Source organism: Trichoplax adhaerens, genomic scaffold, assembly GCF_000150275.1.
Source record: "Trichoplax adhaerens TRIADscaffold_17 genomic scaffold, whole genome shotgun sequence".
Taxonomy (NCBI): domain Eukaryota; kingdom Metazoa; phylum Placozoa; class Uniplacotomia; order Trichoplacea; family Trichoplacidae; genus Trichoplax; species Trichoplax adhaerens.
The window spans coordinates 29,806-53,783 of NW_002060959.1; the positions used below are offsets into that span (position 1 = coordinate 29,806).

At 34.4% G+C, this 23,978-nt stretch overlaps 2 protein-coding genes across 2 annotated transcripts; one reads left to right on the forward strand and one right to left on the reverse strand.

Moving 5' to 3' along the window:
* Positions 1 to 10,715: 10,715 nt before the first annotated feature.
* On the forward strand, positions 10,716 to 12,215 carry TRIADDRAFT_60659 (uncharacterized protein; the record flags this gene model as incomplete). Its single annotated transcript, XM_002116618.1, has 2 exons — positions 10,716 to 10,794; positions 11,953 to 12,215. 2 exons carry the CDS (start codon positions 10,716 to 10,718, stop codon positions 12,213 to 12,215), a joined length of 342 nt encoding a protein of 113 aa, XP_002116654.1.
* Positions 12,216 to 14,557: 2,342 nt separating this feature from the next.
* Positions 14,558 to 23,202, reverse strand: TRIADDRAFT_31339 (uncharacterized protein; the record flags this gene model as incomplete). Its single annotated transcript, XM_002116702.1, has 8 exons — positions 14,558 to 18,615; positions 18,679 to 19,711; positions 19,879 to 20,339; positions 20,497 to 20,775; positions 20,959 to 21,540; positions 21,707 to 22,186; positions 22,335 to 22,559; positions 22,728 to 23,202. The coding sequence occupies 8 exons, from the start codon at positions 23,200 to 23,202 to the stop codon at positions 14,558 to 14,560; spliced, it is 7,593 nt and encodes a 2,530-aa protein (XP_002116738.1).
* Between the last annotated feature and the right edge of the window lie 776 nt (positions 23,203 to 23,978).

A 23,978-nucleotide genomic window follows, 5' to 3' on the forward strand; every position in this document is an offset into this window, starting at 1 on the left:
TTATTCATTATTATACATCAAAGTTCTTACTCAAGAAAAAGAAAGATGAATTTCAGAAATCATCAAATAAATTGTGTAATTTTGTTAAACCAACGAAGGAATCGAAAATCAATTCGATCTCCAATTAATTAAGATAACGTAGTGTAACTCGTAAAGTAGCTTAAGCTTACGATTATAAGATTATGCAAGAATACCTGAAGTTTTAGATTTGCTTATAAGATCATGCAATTTTCCCTTTCTTGATAGTACAATAAATATTTAGTTTAACTTACAAAATATCACATATGGATAATACAATAAAGTTTAGTTTTAATTGAGGAAGTCGATAAGTTAGTTGATAACAGATGATTATTAGTGATTAGCAGTAGATTGCAAGTTATGAGTTCAATCGGATATTTTAGTAAATAGCTTTTAGAATACAGTTTTGATTCTTAGCGTGAGTATTCTATCTTCTAAGACTCGAATCTAAGTTTGGTAGATTAAAGAGTGTTTAGAGTTAGTCGCTTAGATAGTTAAGACTACTTTAGAGGAAAGGATCCCGTTCATTTTCGTGTTGCAATCTCGGTTGTGGCAGAAGATGTGTTGGCCTCCCTAACAATCCTAAGCCAAGATTTTTGGGGCAACCAAATAAGAATTAAACTACTGCCTAGTGGATACGGATTATGAATTTGCCAAGTGTATTTTATCTCCTCGCCATCTTACTTTAATAATTGGTTACTAACACAACACACGTAATCGTATCGTAAGAGTTTCAGAGCTAAATGAACTATATTTTAGGGTATTTTAAGTTATAAAATATGCATACTTGAACTGCAGGCGCTTTTTTTTGTAGATCTGTAATATTATGTTTTGTTAACTCGTCACTGCAACTAAATATACTCTTACTGACCTTTAGTTTTAGTTCGTATTTTACAAAATCACTATAATGATGATACGATCGTGTTATGTAGTTTTTACATTACGTTAAAACTAGTCGATTGGAATAACCAGCATTGCTATAGTTCATTTACCCACGCTTCTATAGCCAATTAAGAATGGATTAAGAACGAGCTCTATTAGGATTGAAATTATTCCCTTGAAATACAGTGTAATTGGCGATTAACACATTGCAAAGCCTACACTACTACACACTGAAGGTAGGTCTCATTTTATTAATGAAGAAAATAGCATCATCGAATAAAGTATAACTACTTTTTCCATAATGTTTCTATAAGCCGAATTCAAATTTCTTGGAAAGATACTCTCTACAGCTGGAAACATCACTTCAGTACCATACATCCTATGTTAATAGTCAATCTCAATTTGTTGGTATAAAAGGGCTGCAAGATTTTGCAACGTCTACAAGCTAATTACACAATTGTGATAAGCTTAATTCCGCCACTTTTTACTGCTTTGCTGGCTATGTATCCCCCTAATTTTTTCGAACACAGTCATACTTGTCAGCACTCAAGTGCAGCAATCAAGTAGTATGGTATCTTGAAATGACACCAAATCATCCACAGTGACCCTCGACGATGCCTATTTCACGCTTTGCAAATTAAGACTAGTTTATTGTGTTAGAGGTATTAAAAATATCACTCAAACAAGTAACTCATTCTTCTAGGGAAAAATCGTTATATAATGCCACCTTAATAATCATGCTGTCGGCTGTATCTAACATGGAGCCCATTACAAGATTGTAACTTTTATCTAATTAAAGTTTCATTTTAAATCTAGACTTGCAATTATAAAATTCAGGAACAATAAAGGGGAGCTTTCGTAACCGTTTAGCCTAAGCATATTTAAATAGTCAAGCGTAAACGGTATTTCAAGTTCACCTGCTTAAAATCATCTTTGAAGTAATATACAAGTATGACTGCATGAGTACAATTACGAATATCATGTTTTTACCCTTTGGAATTATCTTTGCAACATAATAATTGCAGAAAGTATTATACCTTTTTTTTAACGTCTATCTTCATTTAAAATCTTGGAATCACGTGTTGAAATGCAATAGTTGTAATCATTAAACATCTATTAGAACATTTTCAACGATATCATCAAAGGTATAGATAGAATCTGTATCAGATCTAATTGAAATGGTTGACACGTAAACCAATGAAAGCGCCGAACAACTCTCTAAGAGTTTGTATTCAAGATTATTGAAATCATAAAAAAAGCGCAAGAGCTTTAATAACATAAAGCATGAAATATACCTAGTTCTTTAGCCAGATAGACAGCAATAGCATGATTTCGACATAATATGCGATCATCGACTTCCAATACAGGCAACTGGAAAACGGAAATTTAATTTCTACATAAGTTGGATAACATATTGAAAGTTAAAGTGCTCATTTGCTGATCATCTTCCTCCATTGATCTACATCACGTTAATGTCAAACAGTAAAGATATCATGTTGATTAACATCTAGTTTAGAGTGTTAGAATTCTTTGATCATTTCCAAATTCTTTCAGGTTATTGATGAAAAAACAAGCAACTCATTTTCAACTGTTAATCGTGGTGTAAGTAAGCTGCAACTGTATCTACAAGCAAACAACCTGGTATTGAAATTGGTTGACTACAGTAAATCATCAAAGCTGCAGCCTAGCCTAGCTTGCAGTATTGCGACTACGATTGGCTGATCATGGTAGTACCATGACAGGCTATTCCGTTTAAGCTTCTTATACTAAAACAAACATGGTCGACTCCGACAACATTGCACTCTGACAGCAGCAGATGGTAAAGCAAGACTAACCTGCTTTAACGGATTTCCATTCCTCCATGGTCAAGCCACGAAATTGATAGCCAACATTTAGCTAAAGCAAACATATAATGATAAAACTCACCTCGTCCTTGGAAAAACGTCAATTTATACCTTGGCATGATTGCAAAAGTGGAGAACGAGCTAGGCTGTCGACTCCTGGAACTTTGGATTGGCAAAACTTTGATGATGCAGACTTGCTACAAGCTGGAGTCGGGACAGGGACTACTATCCGATATTGATTTTGCAGCTTGTTTACTTCCGAACTGAGGGTACTTTACTATACTCTTTTTTATCTTCGACAGTATGCAACTGTTACGGAGCCATGCTCCGAAATATTAATTGCTAAGTTAATTAAAATATCTCATTTAAATTATTGTTTGCTCCAGTAGCTTATTAGATATTAATGTTTATTCATAAGTACTTGTTCATTATTGTTGACATGTCGGAGCTAACACGTTTAGTCTGTAAACGTTAATCAATAACACCTTAAGTGTAAGATCAATTACTTTGCAGAGCCTTGAGGCTCTAGTTGCTATACTAGGATATGCATACTGTACAGTGTAAGCCGCTATTTCAAGAATATTCACAAGTGTACCATCGGCGAGACTATAAAAAGCGGAGCACTAGCTTAGCTTCTCAGTTCCAGCTAGTCATTTGCAGGATCTTGTGACTATTATTGCTAAGAATATTCTTACGTTTATCTTTAGTACATTTTACGACTAAGGTTAACGAAAATAAAGTAAAGTGTTTAAACCTATTACTCAATAGTAGTTTTTTTGTGTAGCTGAGAGTTCGTTCAACTACGATAGGTCCCTAAGTTAGTTTGGAACACAAGTACTAGTGAAGATAGTGTTTAAGACCCGGTTTCTTGTTACAAAGAAGAAGATTTGTAACAGCAACTCTGCCATGTTGACTAAAGTATGGAAAGTTTTATCCCTTTTTGACGATAGAGTGCTGCCTGCCGGATCAAGAGCGAAGGCAATGTATACTTCGCCCTTGACTAATATTGAAGAAGAGCAAGGTAATAGAGCGACATATCTTTTTGTTGAAGGATATAAGCAAAATAACTGTCAGCCTTTCATCTAGTTTTAACCACACAATACTGTCTTACATGTAAAGAGAGGAGACAACAGGGCGATAGCTTATTTTGCATAACGCTCAGCTGTTGACACTAACTTACCTACAAGTGTAGAAAAGACAGCCAATGGATTCAATGCTGTCTGCTCTCTTATGTGTTCCTGGCTCTACTACAATCATTTTTGATGGATGGGTACTGCAGTCAAAGAGAAACCCTATACCAGCCACCCTACAATTATCTAGAACTTACTAAACCTACAGCATATCAACCCATATAAAAAATATTAAATTTCAGTATCCATGTACGAAATCTGTTATAATATAAAGTAATTGAATTGTAGCATTAAAAAAGGATATCTTAAATAAAATTTATAAGTAATTATCGTCCACCACCATGTTCACTAATTTTTTGTGCAATTGAAAATGATAGCTATACTGTAGTTAATGATTCCATTTTACTTGTTAAGTACAACTATTTCCCTACTAACAGAAAGTACATCAGAGCTTGCAATAATCGATAGGGTCGGCTAGCCAACTAACATCAAATACTGCTACAATAATGATGAAGGTGTTATGACTTAGCACATCGAAATCTAATTTGTTAAATTTATCAATTTTCTCCAGACATTTACCTTTATTGGATAAATGTTTCGACGAATGTACTTATAAAATTTAGTCATACGCGTAACGAAAACTTATCAGTCCATAACACTTTGTTTATTCAGCAATTGGCGAAATTAAGCATTTAGCTTTATGATAGATGCGAAGTTATGAGTTCTGATATGTGGACAGCGCCTTTATACTGCTCCATGATGACATGAATCAGAATACATATAACAGTTTGATCTAAATCATGCTCGCGATTTTTCTATTTGCGGCTGAAAAGAGATTATGACCATTCATCTGCAAGCTTACGAGATTCTGAAATAGATTTTAACCACCTTTAAAATCTTCAGCTTTCTTTAGCTTTATATAAGCCTGTAGTGATACAAAAAGAATTACAATTCGTAAGTCAGAATCAGCAAGGTTCTGAAAGCATCAGGAGCACCACTTTCCTTCTTAAAAACACAAATCGAAGAATTGACAGATTGACATGATCTAAGTCATAGTCTATCATAACTAGCTTTACTGATTTTACCCGATTAGTTCACTACGCTGTGATACAGTAGCAATCATATGAGGTGAGAAATCTCGTAATCAGCTTCTTAGAGTTTCTCAGTCAGAAAGATGTAGTTTAGTCTGCTTATATCAATCATTGATTAATCTAGAAAAATAAACAATACAAATTTTCTGGGTTTTACTGTAGTTTACTATTGTCAAATTGCCTGTCGAATCCTTTTGAAATCTACAACGATCATTTTCAAGTCTATTTCAAGTCGTCAATAGGTAGTATATCCTTAATGAAGTTTTAAAAAGCCAAAGAGAGCCGAGAAGATTATATACTACTACCATTTCCAATATCAACGTGAGCTAAGAAAAGACCCAGACTAAAAGATTTCAAAGCAAAATATAGTTTCTACCTAAGTTTATGTAGTAACTACGCCGGTCGATACTACGCTTAAATTTAAATATCTTTATTCATCATGGATCTCGTTAGCATGAGCTGATATTTCGTAGAGCATTCAAATGAGAAGCTAGGTTAAATGGAAGTCCTACGAGTGACGAAATTAGGCCCTCTCAAAGCGAATTCAATACGATATATATATGACCGCAGTTCATCGAATTGTGCAGATCTAAAATATAATGACGCTTAATAACACCAGCTCTAATTGCCTAGTGTTATATTAATTTTCGACACTTTGGCTGATAGTGGATCTAGCTTTGATGATGAATTCCCCTACAATACGTAAAAAGGTCAATCCAAATTACTGATCAAATTTATTATGGTTCATGATATGTCATAGATTGGTAAGATCACGAAAACGATCCGTTGATTAATTGCCGATAACTTGATATTTTCTTATACCTCAGTTCCTGCTCTTTTCTTTTTGTGCATGTAAGATCAATTTCAAGCTTGTAAGAAATTCGTTATGTTGTCTACTGTGTGCGAAGATATCTGAAATGTTTTTACATTAGGTGACTTTAAGTGTAAATTACATGAGTTAGTCTTATCGCTTATTGACGTTATTTCCTTTACCTATATGCATTAGCTTTTGATTCGTTCATGCTATAAAGTTAATATAAATGATACTGGTAGCAACTATACGCAAATAATCGTTTCATATATTTAATAAGAAATGTCTATAGTTTTGGACTGTATGATCCTTGATGTCCATTCGATCAGCTTACCTTCAAGATGTGAATATCAGGCAATAGTGTCAGTGCTTTATTTACATAATTAAATTAAAAATTTTGATTATCTTTATGGCCGCGATATGCAAAAGATATGGGCAGCAATGATGGAGTTGGAAGACAAGTCGTAGATAGCGAATGTCAGATGGTTTATACTCATATCATCATCCCCAATTGTTATGACTAATGCTAATTAAACAGTCTCATTTTACTTTATTAAACTACTTAAACATAGGATATACGATTTTGTAATATAATTTAATTACAAATCGTGATACAAAAGAGAGAAATATGGTAACCGGTCAGTGGTCAACTTATATACTGAAAGTGAATTCAATGATGACTCTACACTACGTTTGTCGGTGTTCTGTAAGCCAAGCAAAGAGATCTTCCTGCCCGAGTTACCAATTCGATATATCAGCTCCATAGTTAAGCTAATAAAATTTTCATAACAAGAAAGCAGAAATGAGCTGCATACGTGTAGATTACTACGAGTAGAATCATCTCTGCTAACTAATTGATGCCGACTTACTTATATCTTATAATTTACAGTACGAATACGAGTAACAATCATTTTAAGACTTCTAAATGCACGATACAAAGCAATATTACTCTACTTAGTGAAATTAATCTTATTATTAGATACTTTTTCTAGATAGATTTAGCCCTTTCATGGAAAATGCAGGTAAAATTTTGCATTCATTTTCATCATCAACGAAGTAATTATTACATCGATTGATTAACTTATTAGTTTTAAGTTTTATATTTATTGCTCTAATTACCTAGATAGTGCCACATTGGCCATTCTTTCCATATTAGAGATGTTTCGAGCCTAGAGCTTCTTGTAATCAATTAATCCACAATCTCGGCTTTAATTATAATTACAAGATGACGTAACTGCTATATGAATATTATTACGCACGCGTATTTAAAATGGATGCTAAGGCCTTGAGCAGACATCGATCCTGACCTGCAGTGGCTATATTAATTAAATAGCGCTCTACCATATTTATTCTGCTCGGCATTCGATAACCTCCAATGTGCATCAAAGTGGCTGCATTGATCTTAAGTTAACTTTCTCAGTTTTTATTCTTTATTGATCGACGTTTAGGACATTGAAATTGCTCATTTTATTATAAATAAAGTCAGCTTTAGTCGCTGTTTGAAATGGATAAAACGTAAGTAAACATTTTAGGAAGCAGTTATCATCAATTTCTACTTTGTACTTGATAACTTGTTACGAAATGGCTGGTAAGACTCCACTCCATTAATTAGCATCTCTATCGGCTTGTCTGCAGTCAATATATGTACTTGCTAAGAGTAAGGTGTTAAAGTCTTTATATAAATTATCATCTTAAATTGAATTACCTATAAATGGACTCACGAAAATAACAAGTTGTGATTATTAAAAGTAGTGAAATCTACAGTAGACTGGTTACTGATCACTTGAATAGTCAGATAAACTTAGTATTTATCAAATTTATCATACCACAATCTCTTCTAGAGCTAAACTTCAGAACTTCAATTTTATTGAAATGTCCATCAGTTAAATCGTACAGCTAATCTATATAAACATCTACGAGCTCTGCTTAGATAACTTTATTAAACCATTTCGATTATCTACGTAAATGTGCCTCAAAACATAGATCAAAAAGTGCTAATATCGGCGAATTCCAAACTACGCTTTAACGTTTTAATTATCTTCCAAATACTACGCTATAGTTTTTCTATAAAATTCGTATAATTCGATGTTCTGCTATAATAAAATAAAATTAAGATAGATAGCAAACGAATAAGTATCTACGGTACAAGTTTACTAGCTAACAACTATCAGTTACTTTCGTTAATTTATGCTGCATATTATTATAATATCTAATCTGTAAGAATTTCCCTTAAGTTACCGTAAATTAGCAGCTGATAAACTACTTCTTTAATTTCTTATTATCTACTGTCGTCAGGAATATCGACGTCACATAGCATCATGAATTTTAAACAATCAGACTCGATTTAGGTATAAAGTGTAGATAGATCATTAACCTGCAAAGCGATCTACGTACATATTATCCTGCTGTCTCGTTATCATTATAATACAATGAAAATATGTTTAATCCATTAACTTTTATCCATTTGTAAGTGATCTAGACTGCAATTATAGCGACTAAGATCGAAATAGATAATTTCTGCTTATTAAATACGTCAATTCCTATTTTTATCTGATTGAGATGTGATCTTTGCCCAGATACCATTTTGTTTCATACTAATATAGACTTTTGCTAATTTCTGAAAATTTAAAGCAAAATTTAGTGAATTCGACCCATAATAGCAGAATATAAGTGAAAAAGAATGCTATAAGTTCTACACATAACAATAACTGTTAATAGTGCCCTAGTTTATTAAGGAATTAAAGTTCAAGTAATATAAATTAAGACATTGCCGATATGTCTACTACAGAAATTACATTAATCTTGTATTAAAGTACTATCAATTTTTACCATTTTTATACAAATCTAATAATTATTGTCTATTAAATTATTACAAGCGTTGTAAGAACATTCGAAATTTTTCTTTACAATGGCGAAACTGTGCGAGTTAATAATCCAGATTCACGTAAGCGATACTTGCTAGTAATTTACAACTATATTTGCTGATATAACGTTTATACATTATCGTCTTTATGTCTAATCATTAAAACTATCTTCAACACCGCAGTGCAAATAATCAAAATACGTATATCTCTTTTTACATAACGATAGCTGCACAACGCTATTTTAACCTGATTATCAAAGATATTGGCGCAGAATGGAAAGACTTAGCTAGAGTCCTAGATTTTGATCAGACCCAAATTAAAACTATTAAAGCCAATAATCCTCTCGATGTCAATGACCAATGTGCGGAGATGTTACATGTACAACATAATACGAAAGGGAAAAGTTTCAACAAGTTAGAGCTAATTAAAGCTCTCTATGAAGCTAATTTAGCTGCAGTTGCAGAAAAGATAAACATCGATCCGGATGAGATAACCCAAGATCCTGGTAAATATCGTCATTGTTTAATATTTTTACTTGACGTAGAAAATTGTTAATTAACTACTATACTAATATGAATATTAGAGTTATTGCATCATGAATTAAGATTAGTATCGACACAGCAGTAGAGTTGATCACTAGAATAACTAATAGTTACAGTATAATGAAATTAATTAATGAGAGATAAATATGTATAATTACTACTTGAAATTTAAAACCTATATGTAGTGAGAGCCAGCAAGCATTAAACAGTAATAAAGATCAAGGTCAAGTACATAAAATTGTTCATTTAAAATAACTAGAATATATTCAGTGAAAGAGTAAGACATATATCATATTGTATAAATGCTACAGAATTGACAAAATCCTTTTAGTTATAAATGTCACAAAGACACGATATCGCAATGTATCAAAGTCAAAGGCATGAAATTAGGGATTTAAACAGATAGATTATAATTAACAAAAAGTGCAATCAAGGCTCAATGTAACAGAATTAACTAGTGTAATACTTAGAGAAGTTACAACAGAAAGAAATGATAAGTTAATAGTTTAGTTAATATAGATTGTTCTGCTATGATTTGATTTTATAAATGCACATATAACAATGTGCACTTTTACTTTGAAAAAAAATTTGTACTAAAAGTTATCATAGCTAAACAAACTAACTTACATTACGATTACTTAATTAATGTTCTATTCTACTTAAAATTACTGCATTAGCAAGATTAAACTAGCTATAAGTAATTGGCCGCTACCGCTAACTTTATCAAGCCTACATAGCATGATGCTTATGTTATAAACCTGCAATAAGAATCAGGTTATCAACTAATTACATAATTTCCTTTTGATTTTTTCTATTGTATAGGTAATAGTGGATCAAAAATTAATCGTCAGCAGAGTACTGGTATGATAAATTATATAACAAGTACTAGCAGCGTCCTAGTAGACATTTTTAGCTTTACGTATTGTAATACATGAATCTATGATTTAAAGTCCATCAATTAGATAAATGCTATTACTAATCAAATGTTGCAGATACTACCGAATATCTCTTTGATGTGGCAGATAAACTACAAGAAGATTGGATTAAATTAGTACCAAGGTTGGATCGAGAAGGAAAGATTGATATTAAAAAGATTCAAAATAAGAGTAACGACCACTTTGATCGTGGTTTTGAATTTTTGGATAAATGGCATGGAATATATGGTAAATCTGCTACCAAAAATAAATTAAAAGCGGCGCTAAAAGTTATTAAGAGGGCTGATGTCGCAGACGAGATTGGTATTTAAATTAATCTAATATAACGTAAAACTCACTATGAATTTATATTCGTTTTATAAGGAATATCAAATTACAATAAACTGTGATATCGTGTCACTATCACGGAAAACAATTTATAATGTACTAGTATTAGATTATATTGATGTATAAAATATTACCAGATATTTAATTTTTAGTCATTTAGAGCATATACTAGGCATATTATCCATGTAGTGTATTACAGCTGTCGATTAAAGTTGGTTAAAAGAGGTTATTCTTTATTCCAGACAACACCATAACCGGAGGCCAAAGTACCATGGCAGTCTCGTCGGCTCCGAATACAGCTACTACAATTGACAGCTCGATTAAACCTGCAATAACTACTGCTGAACAAGGTAGTTAATATATTGTTTCCATATATAAGTCAATTTAGGATTCTTGCTATTTAGTATATCAAGTATTAGTTTTAAAAGCGCTGTAAAATAAACTTTCTAGCAAGTTCTTCAAGGTAGCTTTTCACAAAGTTTACTATACCCATTATTCCAGAGTGATATAGTCATTCACTGAATCATTCATACTTAGAATAATAAAGGATAGCAAACAAAGTTCAACTAGGTAGATATCCCATCAGTAAGTTGATTGTAGGTCATTGATTGATAGACAAGTCGTATGATACTTTAAATAATTATGTATTAGGCAAGTCTATTGATTTTACTAACCTTGATCATTAGTCATATTCAAGTATGTAATTTATTTTGTAGTGGTATTTCTACAACCTTAACGTATAGCCTATTTTATGCATTTGAGATAATTTTACGAGAAGATAAAATTTACCTTATATTAGACTAGTTGATAGAATCCTTACCTGCAGTAATTCTATATCTAACTACTTGAAGGAATTTATAAGTTTGCTTAACTAAAAAACATATTGTGTTTATGCATACTGTATCCGAGTATGCTTTCTATCAATACTAATCCAGAATATTAAACCTGTTGTATGAATTCTGATCAAGGTGGAAGAGCTACGGATCCCATAAAAGATGGTAAATTAGTAATAGTCATCTGCTTATTTTAATTACTTTCTTGCAACATACATTAGCTTAATGCTCAGATTTGATAGTCAATCATATATACCGTTGATTATGTCCTTAATTATTTACCTATATTTGCTATGGATTTTAACAATAACATTTGATAAATGATATGTTACTTATTAAGATTTATTTATTTACAATACTACATCCTCACTAAGTATCAAATTTGTAGCTAAGTTATTAAGTTGCTTTAATCCCGATTAATTCATGGCCACAGTATATGTAGCATAGAAGAATTCTTATCAAGATACCACACCTGTCGCATTCAAGTATTAATACCGTAGTTTAATACCAACATAGACTACATAAACTAGGCTACACTATTGCCAACGATGTTCGGTATTTCGGATCACATACAGATATTAATAAGTTAGGCTAGAAATTTTAGTAATGAAAATGAATCCATGATAATTACAGCGAAATTACACATTTACTTCAATGCTTTGATGTTCTATATAGAGGGTAGAAGGCGCGAAATCTTCATGTATTTAGCTGATAGAATAAAATCAAAGAAATTAAAAGAATTTGGTCGAAAATTGAAATTAAATCCTAATGATGTTGATGACATAACCGATACGAACGATGTCAGATTTGACAAGTGTATTCATCTGTTGGAAACATGGTATACTACATTTGCTTCAGAAGCGACATTTGATGTATTACTATCAGTTTTGAAAAGTTGCAAAGAGACATTAATAGCCGATGAATTAAAAAAAAATTAATTTTGCTGATGCCAAAATTATCACTACGTAATGATTGTATGAATGGAATTGGAAAGATAAATTATAAACTTAGAAAGGCGACCGGGCAATGTTATGTGCATAAATTTTACTGGTGGAATGGCTACTCTAGAAAATTTTGATTTAGTATAATTAAATTATGGCTTTACAAACCATTTCATTCCTTACATTTTTAGAATGATTTTATACTTACTACTTCATGCTGCATTGTCATAACATTTTCTACTGGATTAAAGTTCGATCTTTGATGCTTAGAATGAAGAAATTGATGACTGAGAAAGTTTCTTGTGCTTACACCTACTTGTGAAATACCATTCATTATTTTAATTTAGAAAATTAATTCATGTTGAAGTTTATTGACGTTTTCCAAGTTATTTTACCTTTGCTTGTGAAATCTATATAACAGATCTTTTACAGCCATTATTTTATCACGATAGGATCATTTATTACAAATGAACACAGGTAAAGAGAAATTAGTTTAACACCTACATCTTGTAATTAATGGTATATTTTTATATAAGATGTCTGTAAAGTGCCTTAGTTTGACAGGCTGTTCGATGCAACATTTGCCATACTTTTGCTTGCTTTAAGGAAGTATTACTTCTGTGTCGATTATGTATTGTTTTAATCAATTTCTTAATGAAAACGATTTCATGGCATCAAATAAATTAACATGTATTTATTTTACTCAGAATAGAACTGTCGTAGATTTAATTACATTGATAATACATTGTTTATATGAGACTTAAAATACAAGTAGAAGAGAAATAAATACTTCTTTACCTATAACACTAATGCATTGTCTATATCAGATTTTATGCGTATGTAGAGGAGAAATAAATATCTTAGCATGCTTATTAAACTAACAGGGAATAGATAGATTGCAGAAAGGAAATAGAGTACAAAAAACTGCTACCTTATGGAATAGAAAACCGTGAAAAGTATTTCTTGAAAATTTTATTACTTTCCATAATTACTGGTACTCTTTCTATTCTGACTGCTCGTTCTAAAGTTGAATGACGAATCAAAATCGTAAATAGCAATGTCACAGCTAATTTATGTCTTTGTAATGTACAATTATTGTTCAGAATATTATAGTAATACTTCTGTAAGCGTATTACATAATTACTAAGGGTATACATGATCATCCAAAGCGTTTATGCACCATATAAAACATATACAATATATCAATAATAATATCTATTTTCTATAATGTATGTTCTACTTATTGTTTTGGAATGATAGCTTATGCTTATATTGCAGTGTCTGCGTAAATTATTAGCTAAGAATTTGCTTCAAGTCTTTATATACTTCTGTCCTTCTCCTTCAGGTTTAGATCGATTTTGCTATTTGACTAATATTAGTGAAATTTTTGTAATGCTCCTTATTCTCGTACGCGTGTTACAATATATATTATCAAAAAGACCGTCTAAGTCCTAGCAACTACACTAAAGATAATTTATGTGCTGCTTTTCAATTTTATTAATTATATAGTCTGCAACAGATATTGGAAAGTATGATGCTGAGCTGTAAAGAATGATAAAGTATTTCAATAGTCGCTTATAGGGCGGTAAATCCGAGTTATTAGTAGTATTGATCAAGATAGTTCAGTCACTGAAACGTATAGATTATTTGCCTTATAAAAAAGTAGTGTGTGAGGTAAAGTAGTTTTTGTATGAATGTATAATACACAATAACTTTGGTACTGGATACAAGTAATTTGTAAAAGATTTATTTATGCTTGATTTAAATTACGCTGGAAATAATACTTTTATATTAACTGAAATAAATGGCCGCAATTGTAATTCACAATTATCTAGTACTGCCGAAACCAAACATACTACAGCATATCAACTCATGTAAAAATATTGAATTTCAGTATCTATGTACGATATCCGTATATTGTAATGAAATTGAATTGCATAATTAAAAATGGATATCTTAAAATTTATAAGTAATTATCATCAACTATTACGTTAACTAATTTTTTGTGCAATTGAATAACATGACTATACTGTAGTTAACGACAGCAGTTTTACTTGTTAAGTATAACTTTTCCCTACTAACAGAAAGTACATCAAAGCTTGTAATAGTCGATACAGTCGGCTAGACAAATAACATCACATACTGCTACAATAATTATAAAGGCGTTATGACTTAACACATCGAAATTTAATTTGCTAAATTTATAAATTTCTTCCTGACATTTACCTTTATTTGATAAATGTTTCGACTAATGTACTTATAAATTTTAGTAACATAGAAAACTTATCAGTTCATAACACTTTGTTTATTCAGCAATCGGCGAAATTAAGCATTTAGCTTTATGAAAGATGCGAAGTTATGAATTCTGATATGAGGGTAGCGCCTTCATCTTGCCACATGGTGACATGGTCACCTTTTCCTTCAATAACTTCAACGTTTCCATTGCATTGTTCTTGTTGTCCGTAGTCTTTACCTTGGCTCTCACCGATACTATCCCTACTTGATGATGTTACCATTAATACGTTACCGTTGAATTTGGTAGATGGTTCATATTTACCACTAGCTTGAGTTAAATTGACAAATGATCTAGCGCCCCAAGCTACATGCTCTCGATCAATGTCGGCAATCTTTTCAGAAATAGCTGACGTAATATGATCCAGTTTATCTTTAATTGTTGGAAACTTCAATAGCTTTTCTATTGCCTCTCCGTGATATAAGTTAGGAATAAATAACCTGGCATAGTGAAATAGTGCTTCAGCATCGTATTGTTCTTGTGTGACTACTCCTAAACGTTCCCGATAGATATTGAAGCGTTCTTTAGTATAACAGAATGAGCCATCAATCATGTGCATCTTATCAAGATTATCTTTATTTTCCCGTTGTAACTGTAACGCAACTTCGTGAGCGGCAGTACAACCAAATGAATAACCGCAGATACGATATGGGCCTTGATTTTGAACTTCCTTAATTTTCTGTAGGTAAAATGATGCTAATCCTTCTATCGTTTCTGTTGGCGCATCTGGTGTTAATTGGATACCGTAAGCTGGAATCTTTAATTTACTAGCTACTTCCTTAAATCGCTCCACAGATCCTTCGATCGGATGGAAAATGAAAATAGGTGTTTCATTTGATTCTACTTCATTCAATCGAACTACTGTGCCTAATTTAATTTGTTCCTTTGTCGGTAATTCGTTAGCTTGGACTCCAGGCATAGCGTTTACATCTTCTTGACTGTCATTACCGCCAGCTTCCTCTGTACTCTGTGATGCTATAGTAATATTTCTCAACTTATTCATAGTTAGCTGTCGAACTTCTTGTATTGGCAATGGTGTATTAAAATCTCTTTCTAAAATTTGTCTAATCTCTACACCCATCAAGGAATCCAATCCCAGATCTGATAACGTAGAGTCTTGGCCTACAGTTGATGGATCCTTAATACCTAAAATATTAGCAACACTTTTAACTAAATCTTCGGATGTCAGTTGATCACCTCCTCCTGTGGCACTTTCACGAGTTGGTTGAACAAAGCTGGATACCACTGGATGCTTACTGATTAAAAACTTCTCCATCATATCTAAGCATGAGTGAATACGTTGTGGTAACGTACCACATATTACAGTTGTATTACTAGCTTTCATGCTTTCGATAACCATCCCAACATCATCGACTGCTCCCCATTGAATAGCTAATGCTGGTAAATTCTCATGATGTCGTCTCTCACAAATACGTTCCATAGCTGAATTTGCATAACCATAATTCGCTTGGCCAGCGTTACCACGACCACAACTCACCGATGAGAAAATTACAAACCATTCCAAACCATCACATCTCTTTCGTGTTACCCGATCTAAATGAATAGTGCCATCGACTTTAGGTTTAGCCACCTCATCAAATAATTCCTTTGTTTGGTTCTCCAAAAATCCATCACGTAGTACTGCTGCTAAATGAAATATACCACCAACTGGACCTAATTCTTCTGCTTGTTTAATTAATTCTTCGGTACTTTCAATCGATGTTACATTGCATGTAGAGACAGATACTTTAATACCTTTCTTTCTCCAATATTTCACTCGACGAGCTTGATAACCATTTCGAATACCGGATCTACTAGTTAATACAAGTTTTTCTGCTCCGCGATCTACTAACCATTGTGCCAGTTCTAGACCGAATCCACCCAAACCACCGGTAACGATATAACTTTTATGCGGATTACAATAGCAACGAGATATAGTCTTTAAACTTACAGGCTTACTTATGGGATCATCTTCTTCACGCACTTGTAGAACAACTTTGCCAATGTGTTTACCAGCAGCCATATATCGGAATGCGCCTTCTAAGTCGTTTCGATTAAATACGACATTGTTTAATGGTTGGACTACACCACTTTTTATGCCCTCTAATATCATTCGGTGTACCATCGGCCATTCCTTGTTTTCACCGTCAATTAAAGCATCCAGCAAAATTCCATGAAACGATACATTACGTAAAAATAGAGCCATACCTAATGCTGAATTATTAGATAAATCGTATTTTCCAATTTCCAAGAATCGACCATGACGAGCTACTACTCGTACACTTGCTTGTAGTTTTTCTTCGGCTAATGAATTCAATACTACATCAACACCACGTCCATTGGTAGCTTCCATTACCAATTTTTCAAATGTTAAATTACGGGAATTACCGATATTTTCTCTGCATAATTTCGGGAACTTCTTTAATAAAAATTCTACCTTTTGTTCTGTACCTACTGTGGTAAAAACTGTGCATCCTTTCGATAAAGCTATAGCAATAGCAGCCTGACCTACACCACCAGCACCTGAATGAATCAATACAGATTCGCCATCTTTTAATTGACCTCGTGTAATTAGGGAATAATATGCTGTCGCATATACTACTGGTACAGTAGCTGCATCGCGTAGACTCCATGAATCAGGAATAGGGAATGTACAATTTTTCTTCATGACAATATTAGTCGCTAAACCCTTAGCATTGACGAATCCCATTACCCGGTTGCCCTTTTCGTCTTTACCTGACCATTCCAAACCTAATACACAATCTTGTGAAGCTAAATCGCCTGGTAGTGCATCTGGAGGTAATTTACCTGCAGCCAACATAATATCTCGGAAATTTAATGGTGCGTAGTAGATATAATATGAACCTTCATCACTTTTTGGTTGAGCATGCTTTGATGAAGCGAACCATCGTAATGATGATAAATCACCACGAGTTACAACGTTCACATATGCTTGTTCATTAGTCAATTCAGAAGATTCACCTTTACGTACAAATAAATGACGGAATGATCCTAATTTTCCATTACGATGAATATTCATAGCAAGATCAAGTCGTTGAATATTTTTCATTTCTTGAGTTAACTTTATATCAGGACTGGAGCCATTTAGCTGAGCGTTAAATACACAGCGAATATTTTCACCGCCAGGTTCTTTACGTAAGCAATTAGTCATACCTACAATACCTGATGTACTATTGCGATCACTTAATAACCAAATCTTTTGGTTATTCTTATTATTTGAAATGAATTTTTTCAATTCATCAACCCAATCAAAATTCTGATTACTGATGTTTAGTATGGTTGGCGAATTGACAACGTTTCTAGGATTATCTAGGCAGCAGAGGAATAGTGTTGATAGTAGGCCGTCACTCTTCTTACCAACAACATTGAATCCTCCGGCTTCTAAAATTTTCACCCATTCATCTTCTGATAACATATTATGAACTGGTTCATTCTTATCACGCCATGCTTTATCATTTACTCCGAATATAGATAGTACTGTCGCAAAACTACGAGTGCATTCATGTAAAAGAAAGAATCCACCTTCTTTCAGCATTTTTGCAGCCATTGATACTTGTTCTTCCGCTTTCAAATTTTCATGTACTGTAGCATAGTTACTTACAACTAAATGAGACGATTTTTTTAAATTTCTTTCAATCGATGATTTGCCGTTAAGGTTAACGATGGAGATGTCGTTAAATTTTTCTGCTTCCGGCTGAAGTTGAGATTCATCATTTCCGTTACCTACTAGAGCTGTATAACTGACGTTCGATTCTGGTTGTGAAAGAAGGACCGGTAATACACGTCTAAACAGTTGACCATGAGTAGCACCAATTTCTGCTACTTTCAAGGGAGAATGAAGTATATTTTCGAAAGCTACATCAACCGATGTTTTCAGGTATCTGTCAGTTAGCAACGCACCACTAAGGACGTCATCGGTGAATAATTTTTTGTTCTCCCATAATATTTCAGCAACTGATTCACTAAATGTATTGTCAGGTTTCAATTCGCATATTTTATTCAATAAGCTAAATATACCATGATCTTGACTGTCCAAGTAAGCTTCTATCTTATCATTGGCAAGATTTTGTCGTGCTTTCGTGTCTTGTTGCAATGCAATCAAATTCTTAACCGCATTAGGGACAACGTGACTATTAAATTTCTGACTAAGTTCTCCGTATTTCATTGCAGCATATTCTTCAATATCTGCTCTGTATTGCAATAAATTCTTATCTTTTCCAAAAATATCGCTCTCGAAATACGGTATGAAATAGATTTCTTCTAAACTGGGAGCATTTTGTCTATCTTGCTTTCGCGGAGCAACTGAAGTATGTAAGCCTTGTAGTTCTACTCCACCAGCGACACACATATTTGTATAAGGATTGATGCTATATTCCAAAAATTCTTCACTTTTCTCCACTTTTTCAGTTGTTTCTTCACCGCTATTCTCTCCTTTATCCTCACTTTCCTCTTCATGATCAAATGGCTGTTTGCGAGGATCGATACAAATATGACGAATTCGTGTTGGCAATCTTAGAGAACGCCCTGGTAGACTAAATACAGACATTTGTAACATAGTATCAAGGAAAGAAACCCAGTTGCCGTTCCACAATAGTTTCGCTCTCAATCCATTTTGTGCAGCAGTTTCGATACCTTGGAATGTTGGACCATAATCGTAGCCACGCAATCTTAGCTCTTTATAGACATCTTCCTTCGATAGTGGTGTAGCATCATCTTCACCGAATGCAGGTAATGGACTAATTTCCATATCATCTTCAGCAAGACTAACTTTGCCAGATACAGCTAAGCTACTGCCAGACGTTACCACAAATTTTCCAACTGCATCCATTATCTCGACTTGTAATTGAATACTGCCAGTTGATGGTAGGATAGTTGCTTGATGAATAGTAACATCTTCGAAAACAACTGGAGTCTCTCTAAACATTTTACCTTTAAGACGAGCTAATGCTCTCCATGCAAGCACAAGATAACCTGTAGCTGGATATAGAACACGCCCATCAATAGCATGTCCAAGAACATAATGATCAGGTGAATTAGGAGAGACATCAATATCAAATGTGATAGCAGCACCACCGTCTTTTCCGCCTTTCTTTGTGAAATGCTCTAAAGTGGGTACTGCCCATTCCTGTGAATGGTCCCAGACTACCGATGATGAAATCATTGGTGTACCTGGCGGAACCTATTAAGTAAAATATATTTTCCGATTAGTTATGTATTAGGGTCCTATAGAGCAAACTACTCAGATTTTGTAATAACATTAACTAGCTTAATTGATCCATTGCATATATACAAGTATTAAGATCAAGTTTAAAACTTCTTTTACTTTTATTTATTTCGCAAACTTACCGGTAGTGAAGTTTTAGTCAAGAATGCAGAAGGATCAATGTTTACTCCATTCATGTACAACTGGCCAAGAGTTGTAAAAAATAGTTCTCGATTGCGAGGGTTATCCTTTCGCATAGTTTTCATTATTGTACAAGTCTTACTCATAGAGCGCTTCAACACAGCTTGAAGTAAATGATGCGGGCTAATTTCTATTACTATAGCATCTTCTGGTACTTTCTGCATAGCATCGTAAAACAATACTGGACTTACGAAGTTATTAACATAGTAATCTGCTCCAGCGTATTTTGCAATGTCTTCATGTAATTTAGATTCTGATACTGAAGAGCTAATCCAGCGAGATGAACGAAGCTTCGGTTGCGTAACAATTTTCTCAACAGCAGCTTTAAAAAATGGTGCAGCTTTCTTGATATAGTGAGAGTGAAAGGCTACACCTGCTGTCTCTACTTTTTTGGCAAAAATTTCTAATTATGGAAAAATGAATTATTTTGAGGTACGAGATAAAACGGCAATGTCAAGTCAACTAAACAAATTTATCCCAATTTATGACTTATCTATCAAAAATTGTAATCACATCAGTAGGGTTAAAGTGTTTACATCTATCTATTGCTATTAGCTAACCTTCAGATTTTAATTGTTTGACAACTTCTTCCACTTTATCTGGATCACCCGAGATAGTAACAGTTTTTTCTGCGTTATGACATGCAGCTACAACATCATCTGGACAACGCTTTTTCGCTTCTGCCCATGTTAATCCGACAGCAGCCATTGCACCTTTCTCTAATTTAGCATCTAAGATAGATTGACCTCTCCAGTAGCCAACCTGCACTGCTTCTTCTAGTGTCAGTGCTCCATCAGCATAACCACAAGCTACTTCACCGGCACTATGACCGAATAGACCTATAAAAAAATATCAAAGTTTGATGTCTAAAACAACTGCTAGTTACATATAGTCTACATCATTAGCATCCAATAATAAGCTTCTAGTTTTATGTACTATGATTACAATATTGAATTGGAACAAATTGCCTTAATTTGATATACTTTTATCTATAAGACTGTTATGTAATAGCTTCTACGTACCATCTGGTTTAAGGCCACAAGCTTTCAAACAATCGACTAATGCCACTTGTATGACTACTAGCCCAGTGAATGAGTTTCGGACATTTTCAAATGTGTCTTGATCACTATTTAGTAACAGATCCATTACATCCAATCCTGTTGGGAGTAACATTTCACGTGCTCTTTCAATACTCTCGCGAAATACTTCAAATTTCATCATATCTCGACCCATCTTAGCCCAGTGGACTCCCATACCTGAAAACACCCACCATACTGGACGCTTACTTGTTGGTGCAACATCAACATCGTGGATGGCATTTTCTGAATTTAATATTGTGAAACCACGTTGAGGATGATAATTGCTGGCAGTGGGTGTATCGGACATGCTATTTAGGAGATTGATTAAATCAGCTTTATCATGATGTTGATTAGCAAGTTCACATAACTTCTCCACGCTTTCTTTTGTACGACCAGAGCATAGTGCTATGGATAAATCGTTACTTATTGTTAATTGGCTGTCCTCTTCATGGAAAATTCTCGGTTTCAGCACGGCATGAGAATTGGCACCACCAAATCCGAACGAGTTCACACCGACATAGCCATCTGAAATTAGAGACGACCTCATGTTAATAATCACTACTTATCTAAACTGGTATCACTAATGTAAAAAGTCTATCTTATTGACGGTGTAATCGATCAACTCCTTGGTATAGCATCTTGTTTGCATAGACAAGTATCGAGGAGTATACTATGTATAGTATGTATTGACCTGGAAATGGTGTATTTTCTGTAACGACTTTCAAACGCCCATCTAGCAATCCTGGAATGTCAGGATTGGGATTTTTGTAGTGCAAATTAGCTGTTAAAGTGCCATGTTGAGTGCATGCGAGTACTTTAGCAACAGCTGCTAATCCAGATGCAGGCTCACTATGTCCCATATTGGATTTGACGGTCCCAATGAGTAGAGGTTTATTACCACGGACCTCGCCTGCAAACATATCACAGATTGAATTGACTTCTTGTGGATCACCAGCTTTAGTACCTGTTCCATGAGCTTCAACGTAACTAACATCACCAGGATTGATACCAGCTTCATTGTAGATTTCCTTTAATAGGCGAAATTGTGCTCTGCCATTGGGAAATGTAACACCCTGCTCCTTGTATCCGTCACAATTGGATTTAGTATAGGGGACGGTGGCATAAATACGTTTGGCAACGCTTTTCTTCAGTAAAAGTACTGAAATGATACCTAAATATCGAATTATTGTGATATTTTAGACAAGGATATGCAATTTGTAGGTGATAGAGTATCATGCAAGAATGGTGATAATATGTAGGGTATTAGAATGGATCCTATTCTCGAGGTTACGGTTGCCATTGAAAATATTGAAAATTACCTTCAGCACGACAGTAGCCATTACTAGCAGCATCGAATGCTTTGCACGAGCCATCGTGCGATAACATTCCAAATTTATGAAATTCCAAGCCAGTATTGGGTTTGAAATGACAGCATACCCCGCCAACAATTGCACCTTCACAACGTCCCATCCTGATTGATTGTACACCTTGATCGAAAGCGACTAACGATGAAGAGCAAGCAGTATCGACAGCAAAACTAGGCCCTGTGTCAACAAAAGCAAAGATTGTCTTCAACCTTGATCGCAATATCGGTCTAGTTCAGGCTATTTTAATGGCAGTCACAATAGCTATTTTATCATGTGTACTATTTATTACCATCACTCATTGACTTATTTGCCATCAAGGAAAACAAGTTTAAATTGTGGACTTACCGCCAAAATTGAAGTAGTATGATACTCGATTGGCAAACATGCAGGCATGGCAGCCAGTCGCACTGTAGCCTATCTGCGATTCTGCATCAGATTGGTAAGCGTGCAAAGCTTCGCTCAAGGTTTCTCCTACAAAGACACCATAATTTTTGCCGCGTAAGGTGTAAGGATTGAGACCAGCATCGACAATCGCTTCATAAGAGCATTCCAGCAGTATACGAAGTTGAGGATCCATGGTATTGGTTTGCTTGGGATGAATACCAAAGAAAGTTGCATCGAAAAGTTCGGGATTCTTCAATTTGCCATTACGCTTTGGTAATCCATACAATCCAGGAGGCCATCGTCGGTCATCTTCGGTGACCATATCTTCAGCGTTGAATAAATGATCCCAAAATTCTTGCATGTTATTGGATTCAGGTAAACGGCAAGAGATACCAGCAATAACAATTTCATCGTCGTCGATGAGTACCGGCGCCATCTGCAATAATTCAATCAATATGCATGGTCAGCTAGAGTCGTTCATGCTCAACCTTCAACTTAGTCGGATGATTGATCTACTGTCATTGAGGTGCGATAGACTAGATGCACTCTCATATGAATCGGCATGACTGCTAAGGGTACGTGGATCGCAACGTGCTCCATTGCTTCCGTCCAGGTAGCCTGCATTGGCGAGCTGGGTTGGCTTAGTAAAAAATTGTTTTACCATCGCCCGTTGTTTCCAAAAGAGTACAGTACTGTCCTAGACCTGTTTGCCCTAATCTGGTATGTCCAGACCGTAGAGGTAAGGTGAAAAAGAGTCTGTTTTTTAAATCTCAATTCAAACCCGAGTCCATCTCTGAATCGATTCACGGCTCTACAAAAACTTCCTTCCTCGTATGCTCTCCGCCCTCGCCCAATTCAATTTTATTTTCTACCGATGACGTACGTCAACATTTCCATTTTCAGGTACAGTATAGTGACACGGCAGGTCTAGTGACACCTAGCGTCGACACCACGATCGCACGACCGAAGGTTAAGGTTGCGCGACTGTCGCAAAAGAGTATCACGCCATTGATATCGCGAGTACTGGACAGTGTACTGTATTTTACTGTGGTTTTACTACTGTACTGTGCATAGTTGACTATCGCGCTAGACTAGCCACTCCCCATAGTCGAGCCTTATGGTGGAGGTGACGCATTGAGTGGGTATGACTCAGTGCTAGGTGAATGTGCCAGCCGGCATCCGTCTGACACATTGCTCCATACAATCCAACTG